Source organism: Mycteria americana, chromosome 1 (genome assembly GCF_035582795.1).
Source record: "Mycteria americana isolate JAX WOST 10 ecotype Jacksonville Zoo and Gardens chromosome 1, USCA_MyAme_1.0, whole genome shotgun sequence".
NCBI classification, from domain to species: domain Eukaryota; kingdom Metazoa; phylum Chordata; class Aves; order Ciconiiformes; family Ciconiidae; genus Mycteria; species Mycteria americana.
The window spans coordinates 63,330,007-63,343,731 of NC_134365.1; the positions used below are offsets into that span (position 1 = coordinate 63,330,007).

The window sequence follows — 13,725 nt, forward strand, 5'->3', positions numbered from 1 at the left end:
CACACTTCACTTCTCTGGTATGTATCTGTCACATCTAGACCATTTTCTCTGATGAATCCATTCTTGTATTTAAACAATGGAGGTTGGCGTTTTCTGGACTGGCTTGTAAACAGGCCTGGTTTCCTCTGAGGGAAGCTGAGACAGGCACTGCAATGGTCTCTCTTGTAACAGCTTGGTCCTGATACTGGTTTGCTTCAGTCCTTCCCCTGTTACACTTCATGCACTTAAACTGCTTGCTGCCTGAGAATTGTGTTTACAAGAAAGCTGTTTAAAAATATAGGTATGGAGAAGCAGCAGAGCTTAATTTAGGCAGATTTTGAAAGATATCAAAATAAGAAAGTGCCGGCTGCAATGTGTAATTCCAAACTCACTTGTTATAAAGTGATATGGAACATGAAAGACCTATTTAGAAAACTCCCCCTCCGCAAACATGTTGGTCTTTAATATCTCTGCATGGTGTTCAGACTAGAACTGCATTGGTGTGCAGAATAGTTGTGGTAGCTCTTACTTCCCTGATTTGGTAAAGAACTTGCTGGAAGATGGAAGAACAAGCAAGATGAGAACATGACAGTAATGAAAGTCTGGAACAGGAGCAAGAGAGAGGTTAAGTATTTCAGTTACTGCTTAAAATCTTCTATTTTGCTACACACAAGTGCTAGGAAAAAAGCAGCCTTGATCCATTAATGGAATGCTTACTTTTTTTTTACTAACACCTGCCAATCCTTTAGCAAACTCTATACCAAAGCCAAGTGATTTTTGCCTTACATCATACGTATTTTTTAAAGATGAGTAAAGGGTACCTCCCAAGCTTCCTTTGGCTGTCATACACAGGCATTCAAAACACTAAATAAAATTGAAAATACAATTTTATTTTGGCCTGTTACTTCACTGTTCTAGAACTTTTATCTTTCTTTAAACTTGAAAGTGTTTCCAGCGTAGAACAAGCCCAAAAATACTAAAAGTCTGTGAGAAGATTACATTTAGAATTTAAAAACATAAGGTCTGCAGATTTTGCACTCAGAGATTACTTGTTGGATTTATTTACATGTAACCAGACCTGGACATCCAGGGAGCTCCATGATAACGACATACCCTTTGGAATTCACAGACTTATGACTACTCGTAAGCAGAACTAGATCCTCCTAGGGAATAAAGTGAGAGAGAAGAGGAAGAATTTGTTGCTTGTAAAGAGAAAAGCAGTGTATGGTGAAATAAGGACAGGGGGGTGTAACAGCTGTGCAGCAGCTGGGGACTGCTGTGGTAAAGATGGTATTGGCTGGAAAGAACGAAGCAGTTGCCAGACCCAGGTTGTGCCAGAAGGACATTTACAGGAGGAATCAAACACAATACCTGTGAATTCTGCAGATTACTGTCTGAAGGGTTCAAGCTGGTTTGTGGTACCGCTTCGCTTCCTCTTTGGTCACATGCCAAATGCTTGTAACCTTCTCTCAGTAACAAAAGCATGTGTAAGCTATTCTCACTTCTGACATGAAGTTCAGAATGGCAATAATAACAACTTACAACACCTGTGAAGTCTTATACTGTGAGGCATTCATGGCATTACGCTAATATTTCTGGCAAGTAATGTGATTTAGTTGTAAAGTAGTTGTCAGGTGTCACTGTTCAAGAGAAAGATGGTTTATTTTGCTGTTTGTTTTGGTTCCCTCTGTAGTTAGCTAGGTTGTAATAGCTAACCAAATGTCTAACCAAAATATAGATAAAGATGTCTCAGATGTCAAAAAGAGCAGGCAAGTAAAAAATATTGACCACTCCCTTAAGAACCAAGAGAGGTAACTGCTGTGTTGAAATTGTGTCGTTTTCTCTCCAAAAAAGGATAGAAGCTTCCTGTGGTGCGGGAAAGGTTTGGATCAATATTTCCCAATAATGCTGAGATCTGAAAAGTGTTATTCCAGAATTCCTAGGGAAGATTAGCTCTCAAAATGTATATTTTTAACGTCTCTACTCTCTATTTTCACTTTCTTTTCAGGTGATATTTTTCAAAAGAAAGAGTTTAGTGGGATAAATCTTTGTTTCCAGAATGCATGAGCTGTAGACTGATGTGGGCTATAAAGGGCAAGAAAGAGACTAGCTGCAGATGAACCATTCTGCAGTGGCTTTGTTCTCCCTCACTCTAAATTAGCTACTCAACATGCTGAAGTAGGTAGTGGGAGAATTTGGCTCTAACATTTTAATAATTTTGGCACTACATTTTTAGAGAAGCACATTTTTAGGGAAAGGGCAATCATTCAAAGCAAAATGGTAGCTTTTTATGTGGCCTTGCCATCTGAGAGAAGTACCTTGCAGTTTTCTTAGTGGAACACAGTAATAGACGTGAAGTTGCTTGCTGAAGAGGAAAAGGAAGTAAAGAAATTCATGACCTTGAGTCCAATTAAGATGCAAAGGGATTAAAGGAATCAGAGTCTAAACTGAGATAATTTGACCAATCCTAGGAAAAGCTATCAAAAATGTCTTTTTCTCAACATCAGAAGTGGCTAATGATGTGCTATGTCGAACATAAAACCTCCTGGAAATGATGACTATCCACTGCTGAAAAATCAGTTCCTATTTTAATATGTTAAACTAGATTTGCCAGAACAATTTACAGATGTTGGGTTGTCTGCCTTTACTGCAGCATATTGCTAAAAATAGGGCATTCAACTATTTCTTCCTGTTTATACCACGCTTTGCACATTGCTGGCTGCATTACTGTTTGCTCCTTTCATAAACTTCCTTCTTTCGTGTCTGGTCACAGTTGACACCAAGGTCTAACAAGGCTGCAGAGAGCAGCTACATGTGCTTCAGGGTAATATTATGAAATTTATGTTGGAACTGTTTGTTTCTAGCTGATACAAATGTAACAAACAGACTTACTTAGTAAGATTTTACAAATTTTACAAAACCCTAAATATTTTGTCCAATTTTGTCTTTTCAGTTTTAATGAACTGTGTTTTCCATCCTTTCTTGGCCTTTGCCAACATCCTTCACAGTTCTTCTATATCAAAGATTTGTGCTGTGTAGCAACTGATAAGACCACAAATAATATGAAATAAAGGCAGAAGGATTTTTCCTGTTCAGTAGAAATGCAGTGAAATCAGTATCATGAGGCATAAGCAAATGCTCAGCTTTGTACCCTGGCCATGAGTACTGTGATAACCTCTGGGAGCAGAGCATCACTGCTTCTTATTTGGGTGAGGAACTTTGGATCGAGGAAAAGCTGGTGCAATTCTGGGAGCCCCAGAGAAAAGATTGTGACCTATACCTGGGTCTTGTCTGTACCAGCTTTTCCACACTCATGAACAACAGTGGCAGGTAGAGGCATCAGGTTTTCCAGTGGTCCGAGTTGCGCATTGTTGCAGCCCATCATCAGGGTTCAGTGGGAGGTGGGAGGTGGTGCCGTAGCCAGCAGCAGCCAGAAGCTGCCCGTTAGGGCCCACCTGAGTGGGTTGCTCCATCTCATAGGGCCACCCGCCACCTCCCTGCTGGAGAAAACCACCTCGGTCCTTCTCCCTGGGTGGGCCCTAGGGGATTCAGGTTGTTCCTTGGAGGCTCATAGAGCAAGCATTCAAAGTCTAGTTTTTCTGGGGATAACAGACACTGTAGTTGTAGGTACCTGAAAATAAAGGACTCATGATGAATTCTTATCATGTTCTGAAACAAAATAAACATGAAGAACAACAGTTAATAGGGCTTTCCAAAAAGATCTTGTAGTAATTATTTCCACTCTACTCTCTTTGTAGTCTCTTAGGCATTTTTAGACATAGAAAGTATATTTCCAAGCAACAAAGGAAATTGTTCATCCTAAACAGGTCCTTTATTTCATCCTTCTGTCTGATACTGTGATCCATATCAGGTGATTAAGAGCTAACTAACCAAAATTAAATGCTTTTCTAATGTTCTGAGCCTCCATCTTACCACTGTCATGTAAAAAGTATGTGCCATTTGATACAGCCACAAAATCTTCTTGACCACTCCTCATCACTAAAGACACCTCCATTTTTTTCTAAGTGTGCTGCTGAGTGGATTTAAAAGACTATTCTGCCCATTCTGACAGTCAAATCCATACAGTCTGTTCTCTGTGCTACTACAACTTGGTAGGATTAACAAAAGAAATATAAGTTCCAGCACTATTATGTAACAATGACATCAATGTACTAAAGGCCCTGTGTTTTTAGTGTTAAAATACAAAATATTACCATTTTACTCTTTAGAATAATCAAACATTTCAGAGAACTAGACTTGACTCCAAGAAATTCTTCCCTTCCCTTCCCTTCCCTTCCCTTCCCTTCCCTTCCCTTCCCTTCCCTTCCCTTCCCTTCCCTTCCCTTCCCTTCCCTTCCCTTCCCTTCCCTTCCCTTCCCTTTTTTCTTTTCTTTTCTTTAGTGACAGTTGAATATCAAGGATAATGAATTCTAACAGTATATTTTCCAAAAGCATGGTGAAATGTAATACTTAAAAAAATAAATTATATAATATTATAATTATACAATATATAATTTTTAATGTACATTGTATATTAAATCATGGCTTGAGGTGACTTTCCAGGCTCTTTCACCCACTCCATTAGGGACTTTGGAAACAGACATACGGATATGTTTTGGTTTGAAGGCCACAATCTACTTAAATTGTTATTGCCTGTTGCTAGGAGCATATCCCTTTAAAAAGCAAAGACTTGCTATTAAAAAAAAAAGAAACAAAAAAGAAACCAAAAAAACCCCAAGAACAAATGCCAGATTCTGTGCCTGGGGCATAGTACAAGTATAAACTGGGAAAGGAGTGCCTGGGGAGCAGCCCTGCAGAAAGGGATCTGGGGGTGCTGGTCGACAGCAGGCTCAATATGAGTCAGCAGCATGCCCTGGCAGCCAAGAGGGCAAACCGCATCCTGGGGTGCATCAAACACAGCATAACCAGCCGGTCAAATGAGGTGATTATCCCGCTGTATTCAGCATTGGTGCGGCCTCACCTTGAGTAGTGTGTGCAGTTCTGCGCCCCACAATGTAAGAAGAATGTTAAGGTACTTGAATACGTCCAGAGGAGGGCAACAAAGCTGGTGAAAGGGCTGGAAGGCAGTCCTATGAGGAGCGGCTGAGGACTTTGGGTTTGTCTATTTTGGAGAAAAGGAGGCTGAGCTGCGACCTCATTGCTCTCTACAGCTTCCTGAGGAGGGGAAGTGGAGAGGGAGGTGCTGATGTCTTCTCCCTGGTATCCAGTGACAGGACACATGGGAATGGTTCAAAGCTGCATCAGGGGAGGTTTAGAGTAGACATTAGGAAGCATTTCTTTACTGAGAGGGTGGTCAAACACTGGAAGAGGCTTCCTAGAGAGGTGGTTGATGCCCCATGCCTGTCAGTGTTTAAGACGCATTTGAACTATGCCCTTAATAACATGCTTTAACTTTTGGTTGGCCCTGAAGTGGTCAGGCAGTTGGACTAGATGATTGTTGTAGGTCCTTTCCAACTGAAATATTCTATTCTATTCTATTCTATTCTATTCTATTCTATTCTATTCTATTCTATTCTATTCTATTCTATTCTATTTCTATTCCATTCCATTCCATTCCATTCCATTCTAAATATGCTGCAGCCTAAGTCCCTGATTAATTTAACTCATTTCAGTACATGATGGCTCTTCGTCCCTTCTTCCACAGAAGACAGAGCAGTTGACATTCTGCAGAAGAACTGGACCAGGCCAAGTTGCCCGCTAATTTAACCATATTGACGTTGTAGAGCTATCTCCAAAGTTTCAAAAGGCTTCTTGTGGCTTTCTGCAGGCATTTTTTATCTTAGTTTGAAGTGCTCAGAAAATAATGGGGTATTTCAGAAGAAAATGTTGGTGAGTATTACACTTTGAAAATTTGATTTCTGTGCCAGGTGCACATGCTGCCTCAGCTTCATCTAGACGCTCACTTTCAGAGATTTCCAAAATGCCATTGTTCCAATCCTTTGCTCTCCAGTCACTGCTTTTTTTTTCTTAAGATATTATTGTTTTCCTTTTTTCTTTAGTTATATCTCATATTTACCAGCCATGCTCTTCTGTTTAATATAAATAACCTTCCTAGTGTCTGCACAAACAGAAAAAAGTGGAAAGCATAGGATGACTGGTTGCTGTTTCAGAGATAATAAAATGTTTTTTCCTGTATAGAAATGGGCCGGTAGAGAAATGGGGTCTGAAGCAAAAAAAGGATTCTATATTCTATCAACAAAATTTTCAAGAAGTCATAAATGTTCCTTGCATACCTATCCAGAGGGTTAGGAGCTGAACATCTGAGGATTTTCAAAACTAGTGACACACTGAAGTACCGAGCACAATTTTCAAATTTCCACGTTTGCTGCAGTACTGAGTGAAAACTCTCACTAGCTGCATATAATCAGATTGCATTCGCTCATGAGGCTAAAATTACTGCAGACAGATTTAGAGATAATCAGTTACAAGGCATAGCATCAGGGGACCAACATAATCTCTCAGAAACTGACATCCTGATCACTTATATTCAATCTCTATTTTAGAGGTAATGTCAGTGGGATTGAGTCTTATCAAAGGCTAAGATCTTTATAAATGGTGAGTCAAAATGAGATGATTTTTTTTAAGGACTGAACACTGCCTAGTGACCATCTTTTACTCTGTTATGTTCTGAATGACTAATTTTGATCTAATTATTGTGTTTGATAGATAGTGGTACTACCAAATTCACTGCACTGTACTGAGCTACTCATTCCGATATGCCTAAGGTTACTGCTTTAAATAGGATTTCAGAAGCATGGATATTAATACTTTTTTGGGGGGGTTGGAGATGAGAGAAGTCCTAGAAGGCCCTGTTGTCTTCCATTTTCTTTCCACAGAAAGTGCTAATGCAGCTCTTCAAAATACTGACAAGCACACCAGCCTGTTTTGACTGCTGTTTAGGGCCTCGCCCTCTACAAAGTCCTCTTTTGGCTGCTAGGGGCACAGAAGATACCTAACTTCTTAGAGGAGCTGGTCCTTAAGAGTATGTTAATATAGTAAATGAACATGCAAGCGTAGCAGAGAAACCTTTGAAGGGCTTTGGCAGGGAAGAAATGGGCCAGAGCTGTCGAGAGGGGCTGTAGGTCCCTTGTTGGTGGGTCAGCAAGTGTGTCCAGCTTCCAAAATGTCATGCTGCAACTCAGATAGTTTTAACCCAGCTGCCACAGATCATGTTAGTTGTGAAGATCTGGCAACACAGCTTTCACTGTGGACTATCAACGCACATGCTTCTCACCAGGAGCTCATGTAACCTGCCCTGAAGTCCACACTGGCAAGTCTTCACTATTACTCATCTTCTGCTAAATAGGACAAAGCTACCCTGGATACTTATACATGCCATTTTTGCACAATATAGAGATGTAATATCAATGGTAGGTATTGACAACTGAGGAAAAATTAGGAGGATTTCTGGATTATGTTTATGCTAATAAAATTTTATTACTTTTTTTTTTCTTAAATGTTACTGGAAAGAGACTGTTTAGACCAGATGCACAAAGGTAATTATGGAGCATGCATTTAGTAGGCAGGTGTCTAGCTTGCCACTAAAATTGATAGGAATTTAGACACTTTTATAGGAGCTTTTGAGGACTTTAATCCTTCTGAGCACATGCATTAAAAGAGTAAGTGGTGAAATAATTGGCTGCTTTTTTCTCCTCTCCATCCTTCACTGCATGAGGCAAACCTCTTCACAGTTGTGTAGAAGAACTAGGTTTTTTACAAAAGTTCTTAGAAGATCTCTTGTGAATAGGGCAGGAATAGAAATGATGGCTGCATAATTACAATAAGTAAATATAAATTGGCCTCTGCCTCTGCTGCAAAACTCTTCTATGATGATAGCCAAGTCGCTTCAAACTTTCCATGGGTAAGTCATTACTTCTATGTTCTTTACTTTTGCTTGCCTGCCTTGAGACACCTCTGCATGCTCAGAAGTTCTGAGCATTCACAAATGCAACCAAAGTCCCTAAAAGTGAACTGCTGAGCCTTGAGTACTACCGGTTAGCTCCTGTACTGTGAAAAATTGGTCCTAAAGTGGAAGCAGGCATCAAACTTGCTGAATTTTGTCTTTGCCTTTGTGCTTGGTAATATTTTCTTCATAGAGGTGCTGCAAGATCAATTCATGTTTGTGAAACAGACTGTACAGTGATGAACACTGGAAGCCTATGAAGATGTTAATTCTCTTTGCTTTAGTGCAAGATTCAAGGAGTGTGCAGTGAATATTATTCTTGGCTAACAGAGAAGCTTGAGATGCTAGGTTGATCGTTTCTGGTCTTCTGCCCCAACAAAAGATAATTACATTGTTGCCTTGGATATTTAGCTCTTACTCTTCTCCCTTCCCAGTAAATTAGAATGCAAAAGATTTGGAAAGAGTATTCCACAATACTTCAGCTTTTCTAAGGAAGGAACAGTGTGAGTGATTGCTGTTTTCCCAGGGTAGACATGAAGAAGAGTAGCAGCAACTCCTGCCTTCCTCAAGCCTTTGAACATTACAGGATCTCCAGTCCCGTTTAAAAGAAGTAGTTACTACTTTCCTCTTGAAAGTAGCTTTTACCCCCTCTGAGAAAGAAGATCTAACTGTAGTAAGAAAAACATCTCAAATTCAGAGAGCTTTCTGAGATCTAAAAGATAGAAAATGTTGGTGAAGGCAACTTGCAGAAAATCAGGATCGAGATAAAGTATGTTTATAATTATTTGACTGCTTATTTAGATTACTTCATATTCCACAGAAGGCATGCCTTTGCTTTAAGTACTGCTACGTGCGTCTTCAAGTTAATACAAATACAAGTACAGTTAAGTAGATTATTCCAAGAGCCCAATGGTTTACATGGATAGTGGTTTGGCAAGGCCCTTAAATATATGTTTGATTATAATGGCAGCATCTAATTTTTAGATATCCTGACACCTAGTGGAATTTATTGCTCCAAGCAGAATATCTAGGTTCATCTGCCTCTGCAGTGACTGGGGAAATGAAGAAAGTTAAGTATCCCATTCTTCGATGCAATAGCAAGATACTCACCTGGACAGCTGCCTAAGCAATGCGTGAGATAAAATGTGAAAAAAGAAGAATTTGGCCTGAACCCAGCCCCTTTCAGAGACATGCTCACAAAGCTGGTTGCAAAGTGAGGCAAGGTCCCTGATCTGGTTTCTGGTTTTGAGCTTGGAAAGATTTTCTAGTGACAGATGCGGAAGGATCCAAGCAACTTGGATTCAGAGTGTCTCAAAAGGGATTTGAACCTGCATCTACTATGTGCACTCTGCAACTTGCAATTAATTAGCAACTTGAGGGTGCCCTTGTTTTCATCCATTTTCTGTCGTGCCTTTCTGTGTTGCATGGAATAATTAAGCCTTTGATGGACTGAAGATGGCAACAGCGTATGAACCCATGGCAAAATGGGAATATAGGGAAACATCTGGAGTACAGTCCTGCTTCCTGTCACAAGCTGGCTAAGCTCTCTCAAGGCTTGATAGATATTCCTGCTATTCCTATTTCAAATATATTCTAGATTCTGTTTTTCTCTCTTTTTTTTTGTTTTGTTTGTTTGGGGTTTTTTTTTGTTTTGGTTTAACCTGGTGACAGCATTGCATTTAGTAAATAAACTTCTGATGTTCATTCCTGTGATCTGAACAAGCTAAAACCTTTTAGCGTCTTCTCAGAAGGCAGGATCTGATTGTTACTTTTCGTGCATCTGTTTCAATTTAAATATATATTCCTTGAACATGAGTATTCTACAAGCAAGGACAGATATAATCTCATCATGATTTGTACAGTAGCTTTTTACATCTCTGTATCTACTGGAATACTTTGGCTGGTACCTTACAAAATCATATAAAGATTATGCAAATTTTAATGGCTTTATCACATTGGTATTATATGGAAGTATTTATTAGTCTGTATAAATGTATCATCCCACACTTTGCACTAATTATTAATCCAGGCCTTGAAATCATTCAGCTTTCCCTGACTGATTTTCTGCTTTACTTTGGTGTTATGTCTCTCAGCTTCGTATCCTCTGCACATTTTAGTCCATTTCTGCATGTATGCTGTATTGTTGACTAGAACTAATGTTTTTGTTTTCATAATCTGCATACATGCTATACCTCAGTTCTCAATAAAAACCTCAGTCCGCTGACTCAGAATACCAGGCCATCACTAGTACTGCAGCCACAGTGCTGCAGGCGGTGGTAAAGAGACGCTGCCATTCAGTACTAATAGCTCAATAATAATAGCGCAGTGCTTGAACAGGAGGTGCAGGTGAGGGAAGTACCAGCAAATATCTAAAGATTATATTCCTCCAGGGTAGTACTTTGGCACATTGGTGAGAACATGTGGAGGAAGAAGACTGCATGTGTTAGGAGAAAGTGCTGGATGCGCACAACAGGCGACGAAAGCTTAGCTAGGGGTTTCTGTGTATCGAGATGCACTCAGAAGGCTGGGTTATCATGAAGGGCCAAATAAGTATGTATAATCATGGTGATAACGCAGGATAAGGAGGTGGAACATAGCACTGTGTGGTGGGCTCTGAGGCTCTGAAGGTAGCCCCTAGTGAATTTGCCATCCTGTCCCATGGCCCATGAAGAAAGGAAAAACACTGTGACACCAAAAAGGTAAATAGGAGTAGGGCTCAGTGGATTGGGAGAGCTGTGCCAAAGAGCCATGTATGTACTCTTGGACACTTCTTAAAGAAGTACAGCCAGGTGCAGCCCTCTCACACCACAACTGTGTAAATATGCTAGGACAAACTTCTGGAAATGGTCAGGCACTTTTACTCTACACAGGGAAAAACAAGAATGTGTGGATGATCTTCGTTGCTCAGAAAAATCCCTGCAGTGAGTTGTAAGAAATACTTAGAAGACCTTTTGATGCAGGGATAAAGGACTACAGAGACAGGTGCTACTGTCCCTGGCCTCATGAGGGCCTATGACACCACTTTATTTTGCTCTGGTAACCAGAGTGCCTCTGCTCGATGAAGCTTTTGACAGTGGCGATACCAGCAGCGTCCCATGTAGATGGCTGAACTTCATGGCAGAAACCAAACTGGTCCAGATTAAGGACTTGCAGAGTCTGCTGTCAGCTAGTAACCTCCACCTAGTTTCTTGTTATCACGTTTTTGCCTCAAGAACTGTTCTTGAAGAACTCCATGAATAACCTTCTTCTAGCCTGGTGGTTCCCCTTTCATGAACCTACCCCTGCACTTCATTTCTGTGCCGAAACACGCATGGAAGTGCTTAAATGAAATCTCAGCATGTAGCTCTACTGTATCTTTATGATATCCAAGAGTCCTCCCCATCCCTCTTAGCTAGGGAAAGCAAATTTGCTTTGCAGCATATCTGGAAGCATGACAGGACGGTGCAGCTCTGCTGGCCGCAGCTGGAGAGGTATTTGCACATGCAGAGAAATTGTCTTGTGGGTCAGTAATTTCATGATCACCTAGACATTACACATCACAACGTTTAAATTTTATTCTACAGCCAGTAGTTAACAAGGGAAGAATCACAAGTACGATCACGGCAATGAAATGAAGCTGGTGTGGTTTTTCATTCCTGGGTGCATATTCTCACGTGCGTCAATTCACTTTTCAAATGTCTGGGGGAGCGCTGTCAGCAAAGCACTGCAGGTGCATAGGACAGGGCGTATTTTGTGGCCCACCTGCTGCAAACACAGTGCTGGATCCGGATTTCTTCGTCCGGATGGTTTCTTAAAAAACTGCAGGGACAATCCGCCACCTCTGGCAGGTCCGTACCATTGACACGCCTCGAAGCCTTGCACCGTGAGCCCCCAAAGCCATGAGCGAGGAGCCAAAGAAGTAAAAAAATCCTATAGTCTGGCCCCTTATTGCCTTCTCGTGTTGGGCCCTTTGGGAAGGCAGAGGAAAACCCCGAAGAAGCGGGGACGGCAGAGGCCGGGACCCGCCGCCGCCGCCAGAGCCGTGAGGGCGGGAAAGCTGAGCGGAGCCAGCCCCACCGCGGCGCGGGGGCGGGGCATCCACCGCCGCCCCGCCCCCGCCCGCCCGCGCCGAGGCCGCCGCCCGCTGCCGCCAGGTGGCGCCGCGGCGCTGCCGGAAGCGGGGCGGGCGCAGAGGGCGGCGGGACCCGCCCGCCCGCCCCGGCGCAGGGCAGCGCGGTGAGGCGGGCCGGGCCGGGCCGGGCCGCGCCGGGCGAGGCGGCGGTAGCGGCGGCCGCCGGCCGGCCATGCTGCTAAAGCTCCTGCAGCGCCAGACCTATACCTGCCTGTCGCACAGGTATGGGCCCTGCCTCTGCCTCGGGGGCCTCGTCCTCATGATCGTCTCCGCCCTGCAGTTCGGGGAGGTCAGTACGGCGCCCCGCCGGCGTGGCGTGGCTGCCCCCTTTCCCCTCCCGTCCTCCGAGCAGCCCCGGCCGAGCCGTGCCGAGCCGTGCCGTGCCGAGCCGTGCCGTGCCGTGCCGAGCCGAGCCGTGCCGTGCCGAGCCGAGCCGTGCCGTGCCGAGCCGAGCCGAGCCGTGCCGGCGGGGAGAGGCGCCCGCGCAGGCGGCGCCCGGCGCAGTCCCGCGGCTGCACGGCACGGAGGGCGTGGGTGCGTTTCGGTTCGGGGCTTTTTTCCCTGTCGGGAGCCGGGTAGTTGTCATGTCCTGTGAGCAGCGAGTTCCTTCAGCAAGCAGCTTGGTCGTGAATGCTGGTTTTATGTATATATATATATATATATATATTCTTTTTTTAGACATAAGGGAGAAGACGTGCTTTACGGTGGTGGAGCTCCCTTTCTGTTCTGGGGTCGCGGTGGAGAAACCACACGAAGCACCCCCGCGTGCCGTATTTTCGGCGTGATGAGTGGTGCTGGCTATAGGCCTGCGGTAGCTATAGGGGCTGTCTCCCTCGCATCCTGGAAAGCAGCTGGGCGGCAGCTCCCTCTCGTCAGGCCGCCTTCTCCGCACTTGTCGGCGCGGCTGGCGCGTACGGTGCGCCTGTGGGCAGTAACGCCGCTCTCCTGCAAACGTCAGGTGTGACGCAAGGGTGAAGTGCCCCCCGGGGGGTGTTAGGTGGTTTCTAACAGTCTTGGCGGGCCCTGGCAGAGGAGAGCTGAGAAAAACCTCCGTGCTCCAGGAGCTCGTGTTTTCTTGTCTTGTGCAATTCTTTCCACTTCCCTTATCAGGTGATTTATTACTGCTGTATTGTTTTTCTTATTATTATTTGACTCTTCTGAAGCCTGTGATGAATGTAACCTTCAAATGGTAACCGGGAGTGACAGAATCTTTCTCCCTTCCAGAGTTTAAGGAGTTAAATGTCGCCTCTCCAACCTGCCTGCAGCTCAGCAGAGTCTGCATTACATTGCTCGCTGCTTATTACTCAGTTTTCCTGTTACTTTGTAAATGATGCAATATAACTCCTACTTTTTCTGGATACGATTTCATGCGGGTGCATAGTATATTTTAAAGTTTCATTTCATATTACCCTATCTGTTTTGGAAGTCGTCAATGAAAGAATCTGGAGGGGAAGAAGACAATCCTGCTTCAGTGTAGCGTTTGAGAATATAGTAAGTATCCAGGGAATTAAAGAAAGTATTTTTGTCAGTGTAAAAGGATGGCAGTGTTAAATGCAAACAGGCTGGTATTTCCTGATTCCTAAATTTCTCAAGACAAGTTATTGTTTTTCTTTTTTCCTTTTTTTTTTTTCCTTGCCTGTTGTATTTTGATGGGCACTTTGAGATACAGAAAAAATGAAGGGCCGTAAAGAGTATTACCTGAAACTCTTGA

The 13,725-nt window shown here is 43.1% G+C and overlaps 1 protein-coding gene across 4 annotated transcripts in view; it reads left to right on the forward strand.

The window, feature by feature from the left end:
- Positions 1–12,076: 12,076 nt before the first annotated feature.
- Positions 12,077–13,725, forward strand: part of GNPTAB (N-acetylglucosamine-1-phosphate transferase subunits alpha and beta) — a 48,871-nt gene continuing 47,222 nt past the window's right edge. For 3 of the 4 annotated variants that reach the window (XM_075502874.1, XM_075502864.1, XM_075502885.1), the window contains exon 1: positions 12,077–12,303. In XM_075502874.1, the coding sequence (XP_075358989.1) occupies positions 12,187–12,303 (117 nt within the window). In that variant the 5' untranslated portion in view covers positions 12,077–12,186. The remainder of the gene's footprint in view (positions 12,304–13,725) is intronic. The other variant, XM_075502896.1, reaches the window with a different exon arrangement.